This window comes from Tursiops truncatus, chromosome 1, assembly GCF_011762595.2.
Source record: "Tursiops truncatus isolate mTurTru1 chromosome 1, mTurTru1.mat.Y, whole genome shotgun sequence".
Classification (NCBI taxonomy): domain Eukaryota; kingdom Metazoa; phylum Chordata; class Mammalia; order Artiodactyla; family Delphinidae; genus Tursiops; species Tursiops truncatus.
The window spans coordinates 21,683,591-21,709,377 of record NC_047034.1 but is presented as its reverse complement, the minus strand read 5'-3'; the positions used below and the strand labels follow the sequence as shown (position 1 = coordinate 21,709,377).

The following is a 25,787-nucleotide window of genomic DNA, read 5'->3' as shown; positions in this document are numbered from 1 at the left end:
CAGTGAGAGGCCCGTGTACCGCAAAAATATATATATACACACATAATTATTTTTTAAACTTCTATAAGGTGACTGGTTAGGTGATTTTGCGGGAGGGGGTGGTTGTTTTGGGTTTTTTTTTTTTTTTTTAATAATGTTTCTTTTCTTTTTTTTGTTTTTTTTTTGCCGTGCTGCGCGGCATGCGGGATCTTAGTTCCCCGACCAGGGATCGAACCCCTGTCCCCTGCAGTGGAAGCACTGAATCTTAACCACTGGACCACCAGGGAAGTCCCGTTCTTTGGTTTTTTAACCTCTAGGCAGGTGAATAGTTCAGGCTGTGGGTTTGAGTGTAGAAGTGTAAGTTGGAAGGATGTGGTTTTGAGTTTGAGGACCTATAAGTAAGTTGATTTTTACCAAGAGAGTGAAGCTAGAGCTCCATAGAAATGACTCATACAATAAGATGGTATAGAGGACAGATGAATACTAAGATGTACCTGAAGATGATGTGCCATAAATCTAATTCTACAGTAAGATTTCTGTTTCAACCCAGCTTTTTATTAAGAAAATTTCCAAACACTGAGAAAGGTTGAAAGATGAGTACAGTGATGACAGTGATGACCTGTATTCCGGCCACCCTAGATTCAACAGATGTTACTAACATTTTGTCACATATGTGTGTACATACCTACATGCATGCATACAAATGTACGTGCTTATATATATATATATATATATATATATATATATATCTCCATACCCAAAACATCTGGAAGTAAATTAAGATGATATTTTACTCCTTAATACTTAAGCACGTATCTCCTAAAAAATAACATTCTCCTACATAATCAAATGCCATTATCTTATCTAAGAACATTAACTTTAATTCTCTCATGTCTAATATTCATTTCATAATTAAAAAATCCTCAGTTGTCCCCAAAATGTCTTTATGCCATTTTTATCAAACCGGTGTTGAATCAGTGTTGTATTTCTGATTGGGCTCGGGGGGTGGCAAAGCACAGAATAGATTGGATGGCTTCTCAATGAAACAGGCTTGAACTGAATCTGACCTAAAAGACAATTTTTTTTTCCATTAAAGTTGTTTTTCCCCCCTCAAAGGGAGGAGAGGTACATAGTCATAATCCTATAATAGAGACTCAATTTATAGTGCCTGTGTAGTCTTCCTTTGAGTCAATTTTGAATTTCTGGACAGTTCAACTATGTTCTAGCTTAACTGTTTTACTGTGCATTACGTTACATAGACTTGTTCTAAAAGAGTGGTTCTTTTAAGTCAGTTTTCAAATTGCTCCTTTGTGTTTTTAGGTAGATTCCTAATTACAGGTTTCCCATGCTACTTGAAAAGTAGAGTATTCCTGTGGAATGTTTCATAAGCTGAAATGGCGTAAAGCAGCGGTCCCCAACCTTTTTGGCACCAGGGACCGATTTCGTGGAAGACAGTTTTTCCACGGACAGGGTGGGGGGGGGGGGTGTGGCGGGTAGGGGAAGGGGATGGTTCAGGCGCTAACGCTAGCGATGGGGAGCGGCAGATGAAGCTTCCCTCGCTCGCCCGCCGCTCACTTCCTGCTGTGCGACCCAGTTCCTAACAGGCCAGGGACCGGTACTTGTGCGCAGCCCGGGGGTTGGGGACCCCTGGCGTAAAGTGAAGAAGCAGTTACCTTAGGACACATCTTACTAATGGATGCACAAAAGAAATCAAGATAAAGCACAGATGCTCACATAGTTCAAAGCCATGGCAGCTTGATGCTGAGATGCTGAGCACAGTTCCTGGGAAGGAGCTTAGCGATGCCACTCTCACTCTTCAGGGTGTGTGCTGCCTCTGTGACAATTCATTGCAAAACACTGAACACTACTTTCCTTTTTCACGGACTTTTTTTGTAAAAGCAAAAATCCTCTTCAGATGTCTTTTGGTTAGCAAAAACAGGTACTAATGTAGGTCTTTGTGAAAGCCACTTGGCGGAAAGTGAACTATTGAAAAGCAGGGGATACCTGTAATGGCCTCATACACTCATGGTCCTGAGCATAACAGAGAAAAAGACCATTTCTGACTTCAGAACTTAGTGTATTAACACAATTGTGAATAGAAAATGCTGAGGATTTAGCTGTTTCATGTGTATTCGTGTTTCTAAACTTTTATTTTTTACCTGTTTATATCGAGCAACCCAAAAAAACAGTGACTTGAGAGCAATAAACAATATGGGAGAAGGATTTAAGATTGCCGAATTTTTTTTTTTCTTTTTCAGTGTAAGGAAGACATTCTGGTTTTTGTGCCCTCTTTGCTTTTATTACTTGGCCCCATTTCCTGATCATGCACTTTTTTTTTTTTTTTTTTACTTTTGATTACCCATTTCTCACAGGAAAATTATGCCCATGTACTTTTTATTATACCAAGGGCAGCTATTATCTCTCAGATCCTGTTTCTAATCCATGAACAAAATGGAATCAAGACTAAATTAAATGGTATGTGTCTACCTTCTAAGTTGGATAACTTAGAAAAAATAACAGGAGGATATCTGAGGGTTGTAATCAACTAAATAGTCTTGATTAGTTGGGAATGCTTTAAAATGACTGTGCTAAACAGTACAAAAGTTCTTCATTCTTTTCTGTTACTTTTAATTGAAATAAAGTTATATATCAAAAATAATTTTTGTTTTTCTCTCCCCATTTTTCCTACTACATTTTGAGCATCTTGAATATGAAGTTTAACATAATTTAGATTGCCTACAGTCTTGGCCTAGTTTAAGGGCATAGTTTTTCTGCCTATTAATCATGTTCTTAAGGAGTTGCTAATTGCATGAACTGTAATTTTAGAATAAAATTTATAAAGAACTATGAACTAAGGAGAAGTGGAAACTCAGAAGGAATAGGTATGTAGTACTGGGCATTTCATTATCTTACTTGGGAAAAATTACATGTTTTAATTTATGAATGTAATTGATTTAAGACAAGAGTTCTATTGGAGTTTATCTCATCTCTTCTTTGGATCACATACGCCAGGCTTTGTTTGACTCCTGAGTTTTCCTTCAAGTCCTTAATTTCTCTTCTGAGTGCTATAGTCTCTTTCTATGAGGGCAATTTAAACAGTTTATTTCTCTAATTAGAAGTATTAAACTAACCAGATATCCCAGTTACTATCTTTTTTTTTTCTTTGTACATTTCCTTTAGAAGAGTATCTTGAAGATCTCATCCACAGTTTTATTTCTTTGTAGACGGGAGAGCTAAGGACAAAAATGAGCCAGTCTCATGAAGACAGTTTAACAAGTGTGGCTTGGAATCCAGATGGGAAACGCTTTGTGACTGGAGGTCAGCGTGGGCAGTTCTATCAGTGTGTGAGTATTTAGTGCCCTCTTTCAAATGTTTGCTTATTTAAAAGCAAACTTAGTTTTGTAAAAATAAAGAATTCATTTGACTTGATATCTTTTATAAAATATACTATATGAAGACCTACTTTGCCATCTTTCTAGAAAAGCACTGTCCAATAGAACTTTCTGTGGATTTTTTTTTAAACCATTTCAAGTGCTTATACAAAATATAGGCTTTGAATTTAGTAAAACATTAAAAAAAATTGTCCTACTAAACATTTTGTTCTTATAAATAAGTTCCTAATGTATAGGGACAAAAAGGTTTAGTATTTAATTTCTTTGGGTTTTTTTAGCCCTTTGGAATTTTTTGTATCCAAAAAAAAAAGCTGAATTTCATGAGGAGACTGTCTTTAAATATTTGAGGAATAAAAGTGATGATGAGTGTTACCAGAAAACTTTGCGGTCTTGATTGGAGGTATCTTCTAATCATTACCTGCCCTGTTAATCTTGGAGTGTTGGGATAATAAAAATTAATAGGTAAAAAGTCTTATGACAAGGTAGATTGTGATACAAATCCCGTGTCATCACTCTGTATCTAGATTCCACATCTCATATCACTACCTAGCGTGGTTCTAGTAGGCCCGTCTAGATTTTTAAAACTAAAATAAGATAATAAATCCCATCAAATCATTCAATGTAGGTCATTTATCATAAAGACTTTTATGTAGCCACTACAAATTATCAATTTCACTAAGCTGGCTGCTAGACTCGTGCAACCTAGTGTCATATTCTCTCAGCATGGTTGTAAGCCATTTCTTTCTTTTTTTGTTTGTTTTTTTTCCAGTTGTCCCAACACTCTTTATTGATATACCCATGATTTTCCAATTCTTTTTTTTTTTAATTTATTTATTTATTTTATTTTTGGCTGTGTTGTGTCTTCGTTTCTGTGCGAGGGCTTTCTCTAGTTGCAGCGAGTGGGGGCCACTTCATCGCGGTGCGCGGGCCTCTCACTGTCACGGCCTCTCTTGTCGCGGAGAACAGGCTCCAGATGCACAGGCTCAGTAGTTGTGGCTCACGGGCCTAGTTGCTCCACGGCATGAAGGATCTTCCCAGACCAGGGCTCGAACCCGTGTCCCCTGCATAGGCAGGCAGATTCTCAACCACTGCGCCACTAGGGAAGCCCCTAATTCTTTTAAAAAGTTATTTCAAGTGGTCAATACCATTGTTATATACTAATTTAGCATTTTATTTCTGGACTTTCTCTCCATGGGCTAATACTTTACTGCATTGATTGATTGATCTAATTGACATATAACATATTAGTTTCAAGTGTACAACATAATGATTCAGTATTTGTATGTATTACAAAATGATTACCACAATAAGTCTAGTTAACATCCATCACCATACATAGTTACAAGAATTTTTTTTTGTTATGATGAGGATTTTTAAGATTTACTTTTAGCAACTTTCACATATGCAATACAGTATTATTAACTGTAGTGACCATGCTGTACATTTTAGCATGTAAGCCATTAGTTCTTAATTCCCTGTGTTCAAGACGCATATATGTTTCTGCTGACTTTGCCATCCCATACATTGTTTAAACCTTCATGATACAGGACTTTGGTAGTTCCCTAATCTGTAAAATGGGAATGGGAATGCCTCTCAGAGCTCTGAATGTTCAATAAGATAATGATCCTAAGAGCTTTGCTCAGCACGTTACAGACTTGGTGACTTTTTAAAAAATGTCATAACAGATTCCTAAGTTCTATAAAGTTATAATTAATGTTTTAGTAATTGTTTTCCATATCATAACTTGTGAATATTACAGGACAAGTCCCAGTATAGTGAATTTTAAAGGAATGTTTGAATTCTTTTCCAAAAGTTGTGAGACCTTAAAACTTAAGGATTCTTTCTTTCTTTGTATTTATTGTACTTATCTGTGCATGGTAGGTTATTGAAGGGAAGATAGATTTACTAAGATTCTCCCCCTCCCCCTTAGGTATTGTAATGAAATTTGACCTATATTCAAATTCTGATGATTAAAAACACTTATGGAACAATTAGGTTGAGATCAGTCTCAGGAAAAGACAAACATTACAAAAAGATATGCTAAGAGATTCTTTTGTTTTTGTTTGCTTTCTGAGTGCTGTTAAATAATGGAGTTAATAGTAATTTTCTCCTCAGGATTTAGACGGTAATCTTCTTGACTCCTGGGAAGGGGTGAGAGTGCAATGCCTTTGGTGCTTGAGTGACGGGAAGACTGTTTTGGCATCAGATACACACCAGCGAATTCGGGGATATAACTTCGAGGACCTTACAGATAGGAACATGTAACTATATTTTGTATCCATTAAACAACAGTTATCTGATTTATGTTAAAATAAAAGTGTAGTGGAACTTACTTCTTCAGAAAAAGTTTTTATTATGGTTTTGGTTTTGGTTTGATTGGTAATTTGGGTGGATAGTCAGGTGGTGCTTAGTAGTTATTAACTCAGAATCTTTTTATTGATTGAAATATAGTATATAATAGCGAATACAGACAAAATTTGTGATACTTAAGCTAGAACATTTTGTATTTTGATAATTTGAATGTGTTGATTCTTAGTATGTTTCTTTTGACAAATTATTTTTTGGTTACAGAGTACAAGAAGATCATCCCATTATGTCTTTTACTATTTCAAAGAACGGCCGATTAGCTTTGTTAAATGTAGCAACTCAGGTGAGTTTATTAGCATAATTCTCAGAAAAATTTAGCTTAGTTAAAGTTTATTGTGATTTTTAGTATATATAAACAAGTATTTCTGTGAATTCTTAAATTTCAAATGTGTTTGATCCTTAAGTTTGTAGAGTCAACTCGAAATTTTTCAGTTGGCATTTCGCATAAATAGAAAATGAAAATGTTCATCAGGCAAAGGGATAGTCACAGGTAACTTTTTAAAATTGTTTTGAGTTGAGTTAGAATAAATACCTGAATTCTCTTTTGCTTACAGGGAGTTCATTTATGGGACTTGCAAGACAGAGTTTTAGTAAGAAAGTATCAAGGTGTTACACAAGGGTTTTATACAATTCATTCATGTTTTGGAGGCCATAATGAAGACTTCATCGCTAGTGGCAGTGAAGGTAAATTGTGTCTCTGTTGGTTCACATATATTGATGGACTGAAAGTTCTATAATTCTCTCAACTTGTGAACATAGTCATGTCTCCAAACAAATTCAAGATGTTAAATCAAAAATTGTATGAGCTGTTTATCCAGTGCACTGTTAATTTCCTTTTCTTGGAATGATTTGAGTCCTCCTATTATCACAAATTAATAGTGCCTATTTTGGCTTATGTGGAGGTGTGTTTAGTGCATGTGGGAAATCAAGATTTAGTTAAATCTTCATTCTCTCGTATGTTGACTTTTTTTTAATAGATTTATTTTATTTATTTATTTTTTGGCGTTGGGTCTTTGTTGCTGCGCACGGGCTTTCTGTAGTTGCAGCTAGTGGGGACTCCTCTTCATTGCGGGGTGTGGGCTTCTCGTTGTGTTGGCTTCTCTTGTTGAGGAGCATGGGCTCTAGGCGTGTGGGCTCAGTAGTTGTGGCACATGGGCTTAGTTGCTCCGTGGCATGTGGGATCTTACCGGACCAGGGCTCGAACCCGTGTCCCCTGCATTGGCAGGTGGATTCTTTTTTTTTTTTTTTTGCGGTACGCGGGCCTCTCACTGTTGTGGCCTCTCCCGTTGTGGAGCACAGGCTCCGGACGCGCAGGCTCAGCGGCCATGGCTCACGGGCCCTGCCGCTCCGCGGCATGTGGGATCCTCCCTGACCAGGGCACGAACCCGCGTCCCCTACATTGGCAGGCGGACTCTCAACCACTGCGCCACCAGGGAAGCCCGGCAGGCGGATTCTTAACCACTGCGCCACCAGGGAAGCCCCACTATTTTTTCATGAGACTGATGGTTTTCAGATGTTAGTAGGTAGTATCTTAAAAATCAAGGTTAATTGTTTTACCTGATCTTGGACAAAATTGACTATAGTTAGATCTTCAGTGTTTCTTTAGTGACCAAAGAAAATAATTTAGGATTCTTATGGTCTCAGAGAAGCTGAAATTACAGAATTGTGTCTACTACCTTTTTGAATAAACTTCTCTGGTCTAATAACATCGGTATTTCAGGCAGGCATGTGCCTAAACTAGTCAGTCTGATTTAAAATAGAAATTGTTTAAAATATGCAAGCACAAGTAAGTGAGGCAGTATTAAAAGTTGGTGTACGTTTTAAGGTGATGAAACATAAATAATGGCAAATTATTGAAAATTTTCATTCAACACATTTTCTTGAGTACCCACTATACTGTTCTAGTACTGTAGCAGCAAATTATTTAAGTCATTTTTTTAAAAACTGAATCTCGTTTTCCAAGGTAGACCAAGGAACTGGATTATGTTGGTAAACACCTGGTAATGTTCAATTACTGTGTAAGATGTTTCTGTTACCCATTTCTTGACAAAAAACTGATCTCAGTAGCTAAGAGGATCACAAAATGACACATGAGTTTTTCCTTTGTGTATAAGATATTTAAGGATTAAGACAAAGAGACATTTAGGGATTTAGATTTTAACATGAAGCATGTGAATTTATCTATTCTTTTTTTTCCCCCCAAAAAAATCAGTCAGATAAGATTGAGAAAAGAGAAGAGTGGTTTACTAGGTAACAATTGGGAGTTCACTTCTTTCCCATCAAAAAATCTTTTTTTATCTGTTAGTTTAATCATGTTATTTTTTTCTAGGTTCTCTATTGGCTTCTAATTTGATATGATCTAAACATATTAATAAGCCTTTTACCTGCTTTTTAGCTCTTCCTACTCAAAGATCTCTTTCCCCTTGCTCTATTTAATCCTGCTCCTGGGGGGTTTTTTTGCCTCTTAATTATGCCTCACAATCCCCTATAGCTCTTTCTAAAAATAATATGTAGCCTAGAAGTGCTTTAAAAATATGTGTTGCTACCATTATCCCTAGTGATGCCAATCTTTTTTTTTTTTTTGCGGTACGCGGGCCTCTCCTGTTGCGGAGCACAGGCTCCGGATGCGCAGGTTCAGCGGCCATGGCTCACAGGCCCAGCCGCTCCGCGGCATGTGGGATCTTCCCAGACCGGGGCACGAACCCACGTCCCCTGCATCGGCAGGCGGACTCTCAACCACTGCGCCACCAGGGAAGCCCCAATCTTTTTTTTTTTTTTAAGACCAAACTAACTTTAGAATTAAGCCTGGTGAATAATGTAATTAAGCCACACATTATATTCTGCTTAGGGATAAAATGAAACCTAACTATGATGGAAAGAGATTAGCATTCTCATGATTCAGGTGGTTTAGAATGGTTCTAAAAGTGTTTTCAACACCAAGTGGATATAGCAACTATATTATCTCCCAAGATGACCACAGTAATCCATTTGTCATTTATTGTCAGAAATATATTCCAAGAACCTTCCAAATCCCCAAATATATGAATGTCAGTATAAAATAGAGCAATTAGGAAACCTTTCCCCCTAAAAGTTATGCCATTACTCCAGCCTTTTCATTGTGCTGGAAATATATAGAAAAACTTATGTTTTACCTCTGCATAGGCACTGGATTCCCTAAACTGGTACAGTAAGCAGAGCTTGATCATAAAGCCTGTCATTCTGACCTTGACTACATCAAATCTTAATTTTTGCTGACTGTTCAGCAAATATCCTCCTCGGGTATGTGTTCGCAAATCCAAATGTAGGCAGATTTCAGTTGCATTCACACTTTTCAAGCCTGTAATCTTTCTTTGTGGACTTGCTCTGTCCAAGGGGAAACATAGCTAGTCTGGGCTTTTTTTTCCTTTTGCTAATTTTATTTTATTGAAAGAAAATTATTTTCAGAAATGATTGAAGAATAAGTACCCTCTAGGAAAGATAAATTCAGTACTTCAGTGAGTGCCTTTTAGCTTTTGCTTCACATACTCAAAAAAATGTTCAGAAACAGTTCCAACTTTTTATCTTTGTAAGTTGAAACCAGGGCATGGTTTTTTTTTTAACCACAAGTTTATTACCTTTTCACCACTCTGAAATTTCCTCAGTTGGCAGCACATCCACTGAAAGTTCCCACATTGATCTCATAGTTGATTGACAGATCTTCAGATAGGACACTTTTCTGATTTACCCTGGGATTCTGCCTTCTGCTGAAAAGCCATCACTTCTATTTCGTTAACTCTTTGTGGTAGTACATGGTGTTTACTACGTGCTAGACTCTGTTCAAAACACTTTTTCATGTACAGACTTACTTTATCCTCATAACATGATGAGGTAAGTACAGATCCCCGTTTACAGAGGAGTTGCAAAGAGTGGGTAATGTGCCCAAAGTTACACGGCTGGTCCGTGATACAGGGAGCGTGTGGACTGGGTAGTCTGACTCTACAGCCCGTACTGTGAACTTCTACTCTGTACTAGTCCGTTGTTTTGTTTTGCTTTGTTTGTTTTTGAAGATTATTTTATCACAAAGTTGTCAGGGTTTTTTTTTTTTATGGTCACTTCATGAGATTACAAATAGACTACTACGAAGTCATATTATTATGCTGTCTAGCCTCACAAGTAAACTCTTGAGCAGGGCCTCCTGGATTTCAACCCCAGTTTCACCATTTACTGGCTGTTAACCATGAGCAGATTGCTTCTTCAGTCGCCATCCATAAAAGGGATAAGCATAGTGCCCACCTCATGATGATGGTGAAGATTAAATAATACACTTAAGGGCTTCCCTGGTGGCGCAGTGGTTGAGAGTCTGCCTGCCGATGCAGGGGACACAGGTTCGTGCCCCGGTCCAGGAAGATTCCACATGCCGTGGAGCAGCTGGGCCCGTGAGCCATGGCCACTGAGCCTGTGCGTCCAGAGCCTGCGCTCCGCAACGGGAGAGGCCACAACAGTAAGAGGCCCGCGTACCACAAAAAAAAATAATAATTAAAAAATAATAATAATAATATACTTAGTACATTATAAGCACTCAGTATTTAGCTATCGTAATTGCTATATTTGAATTTGGATACATTGCTTTTCTATCACCTCTCATTTCCATAGAATCTGTCTCTATCCTAGATTTGTTTATATTCAAAGATCTTGACTGTGATTATATATTATGTATTACAGGATATTACAGATAGATTTTGTGGTGACTTGCAAGCTAGTCAGTCATCAGTAACAGGGAAAAATGTGTATTTTATTAAAATGGCTTTTTTCAAAAGGTAGTTTGTTAAATTATTCACATTGTTTTTGTTGTCCTTTCAAGTTCTAATAAGTTATACGTTCTGTGTGTAATGAGCAGTAAATTTAAAATCAGTTGGTTTTGTTAATATGTAACAACTCCTTGACTTTTCTCTGAATTACTGTTTATTCAGATCACAAGGTTTACATCTGGCACAAACGTAGTGAACTGCCAATCGCGGAGCTGACAGGGCACACACGCACCGTAAACTGTGTGAGCTGGAACCCACAGATCCCATCTATGATGGCCAGCGCCTCAGATGACGGCACCGTTAGAATATGGGGACCAGCGCCTTTTATAGACCACCAGAATATTGAAGGTAACTATCATACAGTATCCCTGTGTTTTCTCCAGATGAAACGTTGCCCTGCTTATCATAAAGTTGTAGCATTTTTAAGCGGTACTTTATTAAAAGTGTAGGATACAATCAATTTTTTTCCCTCATTTAGAGATTGTACACTATATCTCCGCAGAAGTTTAATTAATCTAAGACACAGCAGTATTTTGTTTGTTTGTTTTATCGGTGACACTGGGGAGAATAAGCTGCAATGTGCCACCTCATTTACATCCAGTTAGTATTGCCACTTTCAAAATTTTATTGAAAATCTTGCTTCATCAAGCAAGAAGTATTTTATACTTTCATACCCATGAAAACTAGCTAGTATATGAAATTTGAACTATATGAAATTTGAACAACTTTAGAATGATCTTGATTATGGTTTTACCCTTAAAAATAAATATCTGTTAATACCAATAGAGAAAAAGAAGGGAACTAAAATTTATCATGTACCTATGTGCCAGGCAGCCTGCTAGGCCCTTTATATACACTGTCTTGCGTAACATCTTCATAGCCCTGTAAGAGAAGTAGAAGTGTTTTTATCCTCATTTCTGTGGATGTAAAAACTGAAGCATGGCAAGACTAGTTAACTTGTTGAGAGCTGCCAGGTCTTCCAATCTAGGTCTGAAAGGTTTTTTCCACTACTTCCAGATACTTGAAGAAAGCCCAAAGCCAAAAAACTTAACAGTTAAGGACATAGCTTAATTGAGCAAGATATTGGTACTAGAGAGAGGAGATAACGAGAGCAAAAATATTTAGTTTGCTTAGAAAGAAGTAATTTACCTAGAAACAGAAACAGATTTTTTTGTTCAGTTAAGTTATTCTTAGAGGAGGAGGGTTGTCAGGGTAGCATGTGTGGTTTAAAAGCGTATTTTCTGTGCTTTTGTCTTTGTGGTTCAAACTGTAAAAGACTTGACCAGATCTCACTGGTCGGTGAGGATGTACAGCCAAAGATGAGAGTAAAAAGCACGAAGAGCACACAGGTCAAAAAGCTTGAGAATTACTGTTCAGTTATTCAGAACCTTCAAGGACCTTTTTGTATCTGTACATCACTACATGACATTCTAACATTCCTCTGAAATCAGCTAAAACTAAAAATCTTGTTGATCTCCTATTGTTCGTTGTTGTCCTTTTTTAGGTTTCAAGCCCCACTCTCTTAGATGTTTGAGAGATCTATAACTGAGATTATATGTGCTTTTCTAATTTTATTAGTCATTTGGAAGTTATTTCTTCAAATAAACATTTGATTTGAAGAAGTAGGAAAACATTAGGTATATAGTAACAGATTTACCTTGTAAGTGGATTTATTTTAGACATACCTTTAAAGGTGTGTTTATGCTTCTACTGTGAAACAAAAGTTACACTGCTATTTGGTAACTTAGCTATTGTGGATACTCATTATTGTGGGTGAGCCAAACTTGGCCCAGTTGTAAGCACTGGTTCTAATTCAGCAATTTTCAGTTGTGCTTTGCAACATAGGTATAGCCCTAAAATTTCATTTATACCTAAAATAGGAAAACAGCTTCTGTATAACTAGAAATTTGGGTAATGCCTTTTATGCAGGCATCTTCTGGGTTCTTTTTCCCACACTTGAAAACTTGTTTTTCTAATTAATACCTGTTTGGAATAGACGTTTTGGAAAAATATAGATGAGAAGCTAAGGAAATGACATTCAAAAATCATGATATCCTAAGATACTATAAGTCATTGAAGTAAAAATATTTCACTTAACTCAATTTCAAAAAAGAGAATTGCTGACCTTTTATTATAACAGTAAAGTTCCAAACTGCATTTTTTTTTTTTTGAGGACTATAGATAGAATAGGATCAAGTACTAATAGAATAGTACTAAATAGAATAGGATCAAGTACTAATGCATGCTACAGCATGGATGAACTTTGAAAACAATATGCTAAGTGAAAGGAGCCAGACACAAAAGAGCACCTACGGTGGTGCTCTTACATTACATTTACATGAAATGGTCCGGAAGAGGCTAATCCATAGAGAAAGTAGACTAGTCGTTGCTTAGGATGGGGGGGTGAGGGTTCGCTTACGACTGCTAATGGTGATGAAAATATTCTAAAATTGATTGTCATGATGGTTGTACAATCCTGTGAATATACTAACACCTATTGAATTGTCCACTTTAAATGGGTGCATTGTAGAGTGTGTGAATTTATATCGGTAGAGCTGTTGACACATTACCCCTCCCACACACACACAGAAGTGTAGGGTGATATTGCAGAATTTCAAACTGAGCCACTGAAAGGAGAATTAAATACATAGTTATGATGCACAGTTTATCTTGGACTGCCAGATCTTCTTTATTCTCTTCTATTGTAAACTACCATGAAGATTTTTCTATTCTGCATAAGTATTTCAAGGTTCATTTTTAAAGTATGAGATTCCAATATGATTATTCTCTTGGGTTCTCCAATTTTCAAAATAATCCTGAGTTTAGACTGTAATATATAGCCTAAGATGTGACGTGGACACAGTTCTAACGATAATGATGAAAGTATCAAGAATTTGCCTCGATGTGATTGTTTTCTAATGTTACGATATTTTGTAATGGCATGATGCTGATTTTAAAACTTTCTAACTGGTAACTTTTTTCTCCCCCTCCCCTCTTCTTCCTCTTTTCCCCCAATACACATTTCATCTTGTCTTCATTCAGAGGAATGCAGTAGCATGGATAGTTGATGGCGAATCTGGAGCAGACGACTTCTGTTTAACTTAAAATTAGTCGTATTTTAATGGCTTGGGATTTGGTGCAAACAAACATGATTGATAGCTGGACAGACATGCTCGTCATGAAAAAAGAACCATTTCTGAAGCCCGACTGGGGCCAAACATTTACACCTTGCTTCATAGTAACCAGTTGAGATGAAGCACGTCGTTAGAACGTTGTTGGACACCATGTTGAATTATCCCCCCATCGGTTGTGAAGAACTGTGCTACATTCAGGCTTACCCATTGAACTCAGTATATATAATTTTTTCCCTCCTGCCTTTTGTCGGGCAGGATCCATTCTTGTTGCTCTTCTGTGTAATGAAGTTTAAATGCTTGTTTGGAAAACTTTATTTAACAGTTTAGAAGGCTTGATAGAAAGAGTGCATTAGTCTGAAGAGTATACATTGGATAGGAAAGAATTTCCTTCTTTTGTTTCTCCAAATCTTTCCGCCTTATTTAGCTTGAGATCTTTGCAGCTTGGTTCATGGATTCTAGCCTTGCCCGTTGCGCAGTATATACTGATCCAGATGATAAACCAGTGAACTATGTCAAAAGCACTCTCAATATTACATTTGACAAAAAGTTTTGTACTTTTCACATGGCTTGTTGCCCCGTAAAAGGGTTAACAGCACAATTTTTTAAAAATAAATTAAGAAGTATTTATAGGATTAAAGTGACTTCATTTGTATACATTTGGAATCTAAACCAGCTTAAAAAGAGTTTCCTCTATGACTTAGATATGCAGTATAAACTGATGCTCTTCTGGAATACCACATGAGACATGGTCAGAAACAGTGCTTGGAAGGACATCACACAGGAAGTTCAGAGTAGCGCTTTGAAGATTTTCCCCCTTTTGTTTTATTCCTGAAGGAACATCAGTACCTGATCGTCAAGAAATTCAAGATTCATAACGAGAATTTTAAATTTATACCAACATGAGAGATCAGTAGTCAGTCCAGGTTTTCAACAAAGCTTGTTCCAAGTTGTTCTCAACTTGGGGAATCATTTTGGTGTGATCTAGCAAGAGAGTAGAAGTCAGCAGATATAACCACTTTGGAAATTCATAGTATAACTGAGCTTGTTAGAAGAATTCAGCAGGTTACAGACATACTTAAACTGGGTTTAAAACCTAGGAGTCATTTCTCTAATTGCCCTTAATATTTTGACATATAGGGATACGTAAATTTAAAGAATATTTCTTCTCAGATTTTCAGATATTGCCATACTGAACCTCATTCTAAACTGGTGCTGTGGATAGTCTCCCTCTCCCCTCCCCTTTTAGTTTAAGGAAGGGTTTCCTTCATGGAAAAGCACTTTTAATTTTGAGAATTTCACGTTTAAAATAAGCCAAAAGCCTGATGTTCACGTTGTGCTTTTAAACCCCGTAACAGCTGAGTACAACATACTTAGTCTCCTTGGAAATTCCCTCCCCTCTTTAGTAGAGGATATAAATATGGTGACCATAGCTGTTACGTTGGGAAGAGGAGTGGGAATAGCCCCAAAATAAGATTCTGGTGAAGAAAAAGTCTTACACTGTTCCCTTTCGGCCCAGCCAAGTCTACAATATATTATTACCATGAGTAGACTCCTTCAGGATCCACAAAGAAGAGAAAGGCTTGGATGTTAGGAGTTCTTCCATCGGGGGATGGGTGGGTAGGGGAAGGTAGCAGGGAGAAATGGGTAAAGTCAGGGAAGGGGAGAAGAAAGAAAAACACAATTGGCCTTAAAATAGCTCGGATTCTCCCAGAAAATGATAGATCGTGGTCAGCAGATTATTTTATCAAATTGGTAATGTAAAAGATTTCTTTAAGCTCCATTTTGCAGAGACCACCACTTAGAGAATCAAGAATTCCTGTTTTGATACTTCTAAGTTAAAATAACTATGTTACAGTTTATCTGGTACTTCATTTTTCGTAACTAAAATTACTTTTTACTTTAAGCTTGAATAAAATCTTCATTGGTAACTGTATATAATTAAGTGGCAACTTCTCTTTACCTCAGTACAGTTAAATCCATTCATATTTTAAGTGATTCATGTATACCCTGAAGCCATTAATACACCCCAATCTCTATGGTAACATCACTAACAAAATGTGGGCATAGAAACTCCACAGCTGTTTACAAATTTGGTTACATTCACGGAGATTTGTGCCCATTCAGGGGCAATTTGGCGCTCAAGTCTACTATACTTCACCCAGCCACCCCTAGATCTGAGTTTTCAGAGTGCTTCTGAAGTACAGTTAAAAACACTTTAAAAAAGTGGAGTAAAAGAGAGGCACATTTTACAAGAACATAACTCCATTAAAACGGAGTAACAACTATGCAAAGGTTTCTATAGCAGCTAGGTGAGTTTGTGTTCCGAGTCTGTCTTAACTGGCAGCTTCCTATATATACTGGTACTTTACTGTGCCAATTTGCTGTAAACGTCTACTTCATGCATGTGCCATGCAGCGACTGTGCTAGAAAGGTAAAATAAGTGAAGATACCTAGGATTTTATGGTACAAAGAACCTGATAGCAGGATGGTCTAACTCATAGCTCTTAACTGAAAACTTCTGACAGTGCTGTAGTCTCTATATAGGCTTGAGGTGAGAATATACAGAGTGAGAATACTACCAAGCCAGCTGCAAGATACTAACAAATGTATAAACTGAAAAGTACCAATACTTTTTGCACATAGATCAAAATAGAGTGGAGAATTTTGGCTCCAAAAATCAGGTTAGTAGGCTCATTTCCATGTGCTTAAAAATGTTTTTTTGTTGTTACTATTCATTGATTAAGGGCTAGAGCACGTATGAAATTAAATGTCTTTTTCCTCCAAATAACTGGTTATTAGTAGTACAGTGTTGGATTTGGGGATTCTTAAGACTGGTGTGTGGGTGGTGAATTAGAGTTGGGGAATTAGCTGGGAGGGATGACAAAGTTTCAGTTTGGGTTTTTGTATGTTATTAGTGTTCATTCTAGCTAGCTACATTTCTTTTGCTCTTATTGGCCAGGTAAATGTTATATTTAACCAGGTAAGTAGTTTAAACAGAGGAAATTTTTTTTGCAAATGCCCCTACACATTGGCCCATTTCAGTGGGTGGGAGAACAGAAAGGGATTACCTAACTTTAAAAATAAACTTAAGTAATTAAAATAACTTGGTAATTGAAAGGAAAAAAATCAATTTTTATCAGTATTTTCTTAATTTGAAATCACACTAGTAGTAGTATGGTAATTTTTATTATTAGGAGTGTTCTCCCTCTGGAGTGGCATTTCATGACATTAATAGAAAACCCTTTTTTCCCCCACCCCTCCCCATCTTGAAATTTTCTTTTTTAGGATGTTGGTTCCTGCACACAAGAACTGACCCTATCACCTCTGCTCACAGTGGTAAATATAACGTACATCTCTTGAAAGGGAAATATCCATGTCAGTTTCTTTCACAGCAGAAGAATGGCTACTTTTGAATGGGGAGGAAAGAAGACATTTTTCTTAATATCCTTTTTGTCCCATCTCTGAAGTGTATAAATATCTTTATTTCGTTTTAATTTCTCATTTAGATTTTAGCAACTTCTCTTTCGGGGTTGTTCTCCAAAATACTACTTCCATTTCAAAAACCATATCGGATTTAATTTAAACCGCTAACTTTAAAAGAAGAGGTGAATCTGCATTTATACTTAAGACACTTTCTAAAAACAGGGTGAACTTAATCGAAAATTTTCAGTGTTGTTAAGCTATTGTTATAGTAGCTGCCCTATAGTTGCAAAAACAAAAACTATAAAAACCCATCCCTTATCTACTTAATCCAGATAGCCTGGATTTAATGAAACTAAGAGAATAAAAATGTGTGCGTGTGTGTGTTGTGTGTCTGTGTGAAAGAGATTACTTAATTCATAAAAAGTCCTGGAAACAGCTGTCCTGGGTTCTTGTCAGTTTCACTAAAAGTCTCGTGCACATGTGAAGTGCCCTCTCTGAATTGAAGGTTTGGTTAATACTGGTATATTTTTATAAGACTGAAATTGTGTCCCCATCTTTAACTTAAAACATTTTCATCATCAGGGTCAATGTGCTAAAAACTGAATCGGAACATTTTTAGGCACAGATGGAAAAAAATGTTATTGGCTCCTTGAAAATGTGTGTGTGTGGCGAGGGGAATAGATCCACAAAAGCATGTATGTACTTACAAACCAAGCTGTAGAGATCAAGAAAAGAACTTAAGTGTTGATCTCAAGATTTCTAAATTGTCAAGATTTACATGGCATTGTGGTGGAACTAGTTAAAACTTAGAGCTTTTGATATATAATAACTATTTGCTATGGACTGATTAAATGTTTCAAAGGATTGTGTTCTTAAATATTGGGGTTTTTTTTTTTAACTGCCTCTCAGATTATATTTAGTAGTTTAAATTTTTTTGCTTTATTATTTCATTAAAGCATAAGAAACTTCAGGTCTCTGATATATTTATTTTCACTTGTTCTACTAATTATTTACAAAACACCCTTTGTTAACTTTTATTTTATAAATGTGTAGTATATTAAATGTCTTTAAATTTTTGTTCAATTGAATCTACATTAACTTTGATTTGCTTTCCTGGGATTTTTTTTTTTAATACACCTTTTCCATGTCAGTGCATAGCACTTAACCAATCGTTTGTATTCCCTTTCAATCCAATAAACAGAATGAATAATTAAGTAATTGTTGCTGTGTTAAATCTCCTAATAGGCATTAGCCTGAGTGTCTAACTAGTACTATTTTTACCTAAAACAATTGATTTGCTGAATTTGACATCCATAGATTTACCTGGAGTTTTTTAGTGGTGTCTAACAGAGCACTGCTTTGCCAGTTGAGATATCTGTTTTTTTAAAAGCTGTTGTGTGTAATCATGGATTAATTTAGAAAACTCTCAGGAACATTTGCATTTTTAAAGGAATCATAAGCCGCATGTTCAAAAACATTACTGCGTCTGAAATTATGCGTTTAGGCAGTGGATATGCTGACAAGGGGAGAAAATATATTTCCAGTTTGAAATTAAAATTTATTTCATAACAAATAAATATATAGTTATTTAAAGATATCCTTGGAGAAAGCATTCAATGTATACAAACCTATATAGTACATTTGTATTTATGAAAAGAAAAGAAAACCAATTGCCCATCAGGGTGAATTATTACAGAAGTAGGCTTTATGATTTTTACTACTAAGAGTGGTGGTCTGCACAGTAAAAGGAAGTGCAAATGTGAAAAATTAGTACTTGGCAGGCAATCAGTGGAGACTCAGGATAGCAGATCCAGTGATGAGGCAGAGAGAGGTAATGCTTCCACACTACTGCTCACCACCTTAAAGGTACGGTTTGCCACTTCCTCTGATCAACAGGCAAGAGAGAAGTTTTTTCTACTTGAAGTCTTTAAATACAGCTATACTTTGCAGACTTAGCTTAAAGTTTCATGCCAGATCCCAGCACCAGGTAAAGAAAATTTCCCAACCTTAATAAATCTTAAGAGAGTTGTATTTTAAAAACACAATTCAATTCCCTTTCATTTAAGCAAAAGAAAAGTTGATGGTCTTCAGTTACATCATTTCATGACTTCTACTTGAAATTTTTCCCAGAAAAACTTAAAACTGTTAAAGAACATTCAACAAACAAAATGACCCCATCATCCTGTCACTACTTCCAAGAATCTTAGGTGTCTGCCATTGGTTTTGTGGCAGTGGGCTCTCCTCCCTCAAACCTGATGAGCGTGCGTAACATGGGCTTGCTGTATAGGAAACAGTACAATCACGTAATTAACAAAATGTTAAATCGGCATGTAATGTATAGCTAATGCTGGAAACGGAAGAACAAGAACAAATTTTCAGCAAGTTTTAATTTCCTTTTCTGATGCGAGGATTAGTGGCTTCTTTGGTCACTGTATTAAATTGATGCAACTGGAGTCCCTCATACACAATTTAAGACTTTTAACATCTTATTCAAGACATAATTAGCCATGGTGATAGGCCGTATCTAGAATTCAAATAAATGAATGTGCTAATGTTCTTCATTTAAGTTCTGTGTGGCTTTTTCCTCATTTTGAATATAATTTTAAAATGCAGCTACACATTGAATTGGGAGTTGTATACCAAATAGTTTCCAAATATTGAATAACTTTTCCCTCATTCCCAAATGGAAAAATACCAGTTTGTGGCCTATGAATTCAGAAAAGGGGTCTTGATTTTATTATCAATGAAAAACTTGTTCTAAAAGTTCTTTCACACTATGTATAAATGGGCTCTCTTTCCCGTTAATGGATTTGCATGAAAAAACTTTTCAGTTAAGATTTTTTCTTTCTCCCCTGTTAATGGGTTTGCATGAAAAAAACTTCAGTAACATTTTGTGTTCTTGTCCACAAAGAACTGATACTATTCAACTGGTTTGGTTTTAATTTCCTTTCTCTTTCTGTGCTTTCTCCTAGTGTTTGTATAAATAACTGGAGTGCTTATTGGGTACCAGGCGCCTTAGATACATTATTTAAACTTCTATCTCTGTAAGCAAGTATTGCTCACTTTTTTTCAATGATAAACTCAGGCTTAAGGAGACGGAAATACAGTTAATAGATGATAGTACTGGGATTCAAACCCCTGTTTGATTCCAGAGCCTGTGCTTTTAACTCCTAAATCCAAGGGCACGTGAGACTCAACTGAAGGCTTTTTTAACTTTTAGATTTCGAAGCCACCTTCCAGATCACAAGTCAAATTTGTTAACACGTCAGGTAATTGTATGTTGTCAGCTGACACTGATCCACACTGGTGGGTTTTGAAAACCGTGGGACTACGCTACATTATTACTTCAGCAATGAGACCAAGAATCAAAAGCAGGAGCAAGAATGGTAATGAGAGGGACTAACCACAACGCACACACTATTTGGTCGTTGAGTAACATGAGTACAGAACAGGTATTCCTTTGGGCTAATATACTGGGTGCTTGCTTTAGGCCAGTCACTATGGATGAGCCACTCATTCCATTCTCATTTAATTCTCAAGGTACCTTCATGGGGCAAATACTCTAATTTCCATTTTACAAATGAGGGAAGTAGGCTTAAATAAATTAACTGGTATGAAGGAGCTGGGATTCTAAGCCAGGTGCCCCTGAGCTTATGCTATTAGCCACTGCACACATAAACCTCCCTTGGTCTGTAGATGGCCACTTACACCCTAGATTAAAAATTGACTTAAAAACTTGTCAAAGATAGGTAAAACATTTAAGGGCACACTTCTTTACTGATTCTAGTTAACTGTGTAGTTCATAGAAGAAAATGACACTTGAAATTGTACAGATTTTTCTCCATACAATTAAAGCAATCAATAAAACAGACTCATGAAGTTTCATAGACGATAGAAGCACAATAAATTTGAATGTCTTTAAATTGTTTTATAAAGTAGTGGGTTTGGATTTAAATATAAATCCTATCACTTGGTGTGTCACTTTAGACAAATTACTTATCTGTCAGAGATCCCTCATCTATGAAAGAAGCTAACAGTATCTTCTTACCAGACAGCTTGTGATGGGTGAGAATGCACATAGTAAAATCACAAACGATTTTTTTTTAAGTCTATGGCAGTCAGCAAAAGCCAGATACTGGAGGTTCTACACAACAAATGATTGCTATGTCCAGTGAAACAGTTTCTTCAACAAATTGCAAGGAAAATAATAGGAAATTTAGTAGATTAAGAGACTTAAGGACATTAACCAAATGAAATGTACAGATCTTTGCTGAATCCCAATGTGAACAAACCGACTGTAAACCTTGAGCCAATGGGGGAAATTGGAGCACCCGTTGTATATTTAGTACTAAGTAATTACCAATTTATGTATGCTGCTGGGACTGTGTGTGTGTTTTAAGAACCCTTATCTTACAGAGAGATGTGTAGAAATACTACATATGTACTGATGTCTGGTATTGGCTTCAAAATAGTGTGGGGGAGGGAAGGTAGTAGGTTACAGATAAAACAAGAATGCCCGTAAGTTTGATTATTGTAACTGGTAAAATAGAAGATTACCAACTGACACGGATTAGTCCTGTTATTGTCTTCTAAAAAGTTAGTATCTTTATACACAGCTACACCAGAAGCTAGCCTTGCCCTGCAGGTCACTCTGATACAGCAGATGCAGTGGCAGCCAAACTTGTTGCTTTTTAATTGAGCTGTCAAGTTCAACCCTCGCCTGCTTTGCATCCAACCTGTGAAATAGGCTGCTGATCAGATAAAGTGATAAGATCAGGCTCTACAACTTGATTCCACTCACATCCTCTCCTTCAGAGATTATCAATTTGAATGAACTGAGCTGTGAAAACAGACGAAGGATTCAAGCTCCTTCCTTGTTCAAGTGCCAGCCTCTTGCCCGAAGAATATATGGTACTTAGAATAGCAGACTGAAGATGAACCAAGTCCCCTGGATAAATAACAAAGTGGGGATTCTGACGAAGCACCGGGTGCTTAGAAGGGAACCAGGAATCAGAGAGATGGCTGGAGAGTGATAGTACAGCAGTGTGTAACTCCGCACCTTTACTAGTCCTCTCAACGTCCACACACAAGGTGCTGCACTGGAGAACAGCAATTTCATTATTTGTTCGACTGACTCACATTCTGACTATGCGCTAATGTTGAATGGGAACTAATACAGGTGAAACCAAGACTGTTCCATAACGGATGTAGCAAACCAAATACACAGCAGGGGAAGCCACGGTCAAACCTCTGAGCTCCCAGCTAGCTGATTCTGACCACTCACCCACCACCCACCCCTCAGCCAGCCTCAGAGGGAAGCCATTGAAAACAAAAACAGCTTTTATCAAGGAATTTATTCTAAAGAGCAACTTGAGCTCTTAGTGACCAATCCCTTTAACATCTATGTCCTGACGTTGATTATTACTGTGATTACTGCGGTTCACAATGCTAACCCTAAGGCTCTGAATGACCCTCAGTCCTTAGATTATATTTAGAGCAGAACAATTTGACTACTACCTTGTACAATTTTCACGGTAAGTATGGTTTAAAACCAAAAGGCTTCACTGACAAATGCTCAGATAGAACAGCCCATTCTTTGAACAGCCTTATTAACTGTAGTTTCACTACACCAAGAATATTTCCATCTTTGTTACACTACATTGCAAAATAGTATTTTTGGCTTAAAGTACACAAATTCAGGTGGCAGCAATCTAGATAATAGGCATAGAATTTCAAGACTTCCCTTCTGTATCTTGCTGCCTGTTTCCATGTATTAGAACAATTTTACTTACATGCAGGGGGTAATTAATTATACCTAGTACATAATACTTTTCATCACAATTACTTCTGACAAAATATTACTTGTGAGGAAAACTGACTTCACAAGCCTCCAGTACACCAAATACAGCGGTTTCCTTTCCTAACCTAGCATGTCTTAGAACATTCCATAATGTGACTGCCTTGAAAACAGATGGTAGACTTTGATTATGTTGCTCCATTGCTTCTTACTTCCCTGATGTAAAGGACATTAGTTAGACTTCATGCTGAGAGAGCAACAGAACAACACAATCAGATTTATGTATCCATTCAACAATCATTTATTGTTTCCGTCTGCAAGGCATGGACTGCATTAGGTGCCAGGAGCAATAGGAAATATGAATAAGAGGATACTCTGCCCTCCAGGAGTGTACAGTCTAGTAGGAGAGATTAACTGCATACAAATAACCGTAACACCAGATAGAAAGTGGTAAGTGCCACAGAAGAAAAAGTTCCATGGGGAGCTTTCTTATCCCTCAAATTCAAAGTGAGCTCAGATGAGAGGAAGCAGATTTGGATTATTATTCCATTGTCATCTGTGTGGCATGAAAAGGTGGCTGTCAGGCTTTGATGAACCAAGCTGCACCTTAGATCTTTCTTCCTCGGCTCTCTCAGCTGAGTCCAGTGATTAGCAAGTGCACCTGCTAACCACTGAAGGGATGGAAGGAAAAGGTCAAAGGAAAATGACAGAATACACAGATAAAAATATTCTGCATCCAGGAGCATGCCATAGTAGTCTGCACTGGCTGGGCCCAGGGTACTACCTTCACAGATGGACAGGGACGAGAAGTGATAAGGGAGAGAACACTGGACTAGCCAGGAGGATTCCAGATGTCTAAGATGAAGTTAGACCAAATGATCTCTAAGGGTCTCTGCAACTCTCCAATCAGTTAAAAGCACAGAAGATTAATCTTCGGCATCTTAACCACAGCTTTTAAAGTCAGTGCTTTTTCCCTCTTTTCATAATTTGTAGAAGGGCCCCTAAAAAATCCAAACAAAAAACTAGAGTTACCCCCTTTCCTGCCTTTGATTACAGACAAGCAATACAAGAAAGGTGGTTTTGTTTTTAACCACTGTTAATGTTTCAGAAGTAAAGAGCTCCTGTCTTTCGTTATAAACAAGGCACCTTTCTGATCTGCTCAGCCTCACCAACAGACGTGCCTGATGGTATGTAAACTGACAGCCAGATGCTCTCAACTACACAGGTTTCTATTTTGGTTACTAAGAATACTTGTATATTCCAGACCTTGTAATAACCTATAATGGAATATAATCTGAAAAAAATAATTGAATCACTATGCTGTACATCTGAAACTAACACAATATTGTGAAAATTTCAATTTTTTAAAAAAAGAAGAATGAGAAGATAAAACATTTTGGTCAACAGTCCTCCACCACCTTTGAGCTTCCTGAAGTAGCTTGTTTATCTCTCAGTTCTAAGGATTTAAGTTCTCCAACAGCTTCATTGCTTTCAAAGCTTGAGCAGAACATTTAGAGGCACTGGAAGTTAGGGATAAAGTCAGAGTTAAGTGACTGTTTTTCTTTTTTTAAATAGAGGAAGGTGCCTAAGAAGGAAAGGGTAAGAGAGATGCATCAAACTAACTTCTATGTTACAGCTTCTTGGCTCTTTGCCTGGAAGAAAAACAAGATACCCCCAAGGAGCAATTTTTGAAGCTCGAAAGAGGCCAACAGAACCAAGTTTACTTTGCCTACCATTTCACCCTTCCTTTCACGTGTGGCCAGGGTATACCACCATCCTCAAAATGTGGGTCTATCCAAATAGGGAGTTTTGCTTAGTGCCTCTCCGGCTTCTGCCAAGGCTAGACCCAGTCCAGGGCCGAAAGGACATGCAACATTTGATATCTGGTGACCACACACCTTATGTGACTATGCAATTCTGCCTCAACAGAGTGAATAACCTCTTTGGACTCAGCCATGTTTTGCCTAAATGCCAGCGCCTAAGATGGCCACATTAAAACACAAACGAGCACTGAGAATGAACTGCCAGGTTCACTTCACCCAGCAAACAGAGCCCAAGAGGTTAAGTGCCCTCAACAACTGCAAGAATTGACAAATATACCTCCAAGGAATCAAGTCTGGTCGGATACTGCTATGTCCATGAAATGGACAGTGGTCAGCGCAGCTGGACAGGAGTGCTACGGTTAATCAGGCCCCAAACAGCGCTGACAGGCTCAGTTTCACCGACACCGAATGACTGGCTACTCCTGCTTCTGATCTGATGGGCATCTTCTACCAAATCACCTCTCCAAACCCATTAAAAAATATATCGGACAGATCAAATACAACTGGACCAATGAGAATGCAAAACCAAGACGCAGCAAGGGCCAGTGGGAGTATATGGGTTTGAGGGCGATTGTGGAGGCAGCGGCTTTTAAATGAAAGCTCTTGATAAAGTTTTGCTTTTTTGGTTTATTTTCCTTTCTATAAGCAGGAATTACATCGTATGTGTAATGGCTTATAAGGGTTCACAGATTCAGCAAAGAAATATTATTTTTTGAAATGTCATTTTCTGTTAACATTCTTGTGAAAAGACATTTGGCTTACAGCCCCATAAATCTGTAAACCATATTAAATACAGGAAGCTGCCGCAATATAGACAAAAGGGTAGTTTAGTTTCTTTCTTCCTTTGCCCAGACTAACAGTATCGCTTTGTACTCTGACTTCTCAGTAGACCTGAAGAGCCACTTTGCTCATCTATTACATTTTCCCTTTAAAGCGTGTCCTCTATTTCTTTGGCATGCAAGGCTGGAATGACAGTCCTATTCCTACATACAAATAACTATCTTCAACATACAGATGATGAAAAACACCTTCACATGTTGGGGGTGCAGGCTAAAGTTGAGAACCAGAAAGCTACAAAAACTCAA

General features: G+C 37.3%; 1 protein-coding gene across 3 annotated transcripts in view; it reads left to right on the top strand.

Annotated features, from left to right (window-relative positions):
- WDR26 (WD repeat domain 26) overlaps window positions 1-18,052 on the top strand; it is a 42,834-nt gene extending 24,782 nt beyond the window's left edge. For 2 of the 3 annotated variants that reach the window (XM_019920387.3, XM_019920386.3), the window contains exons 9-14: window positions 3,204-3,323; window positions 5,487-5,632; window positions 5,943-6,021; window positions 6,293-6,422; window positions 10,688-10,873; window positions 13,568-18,052. In XM_019920387.3, coding sequence (XP_019775946.1) covers window positions 3,204-3,323; window positions 5,487-5,632; window positions 5,943-6,021; window positions 6,293-6,422; window positions 10,688-10,873; window positions 13,568-13,593 — 687 coding nt within the window. In that variant the 3' untranslated portion in view covers window positions 13,594-18,052. Of the gene's footprint in view, window positions 1-3,203; window positions 3,324-5,486; window positions 5,633-5,942; window positions 6,022-6,292; window positions 6,423-10,687; window positions 10,874-13,567 lie in introns of those variants that run through there. The other variant, XM_019920388.3, reaches the window with a different exon arrangement.
- Window positions 18,053-25,787: the final 7,735 nt, after the last annotated feature.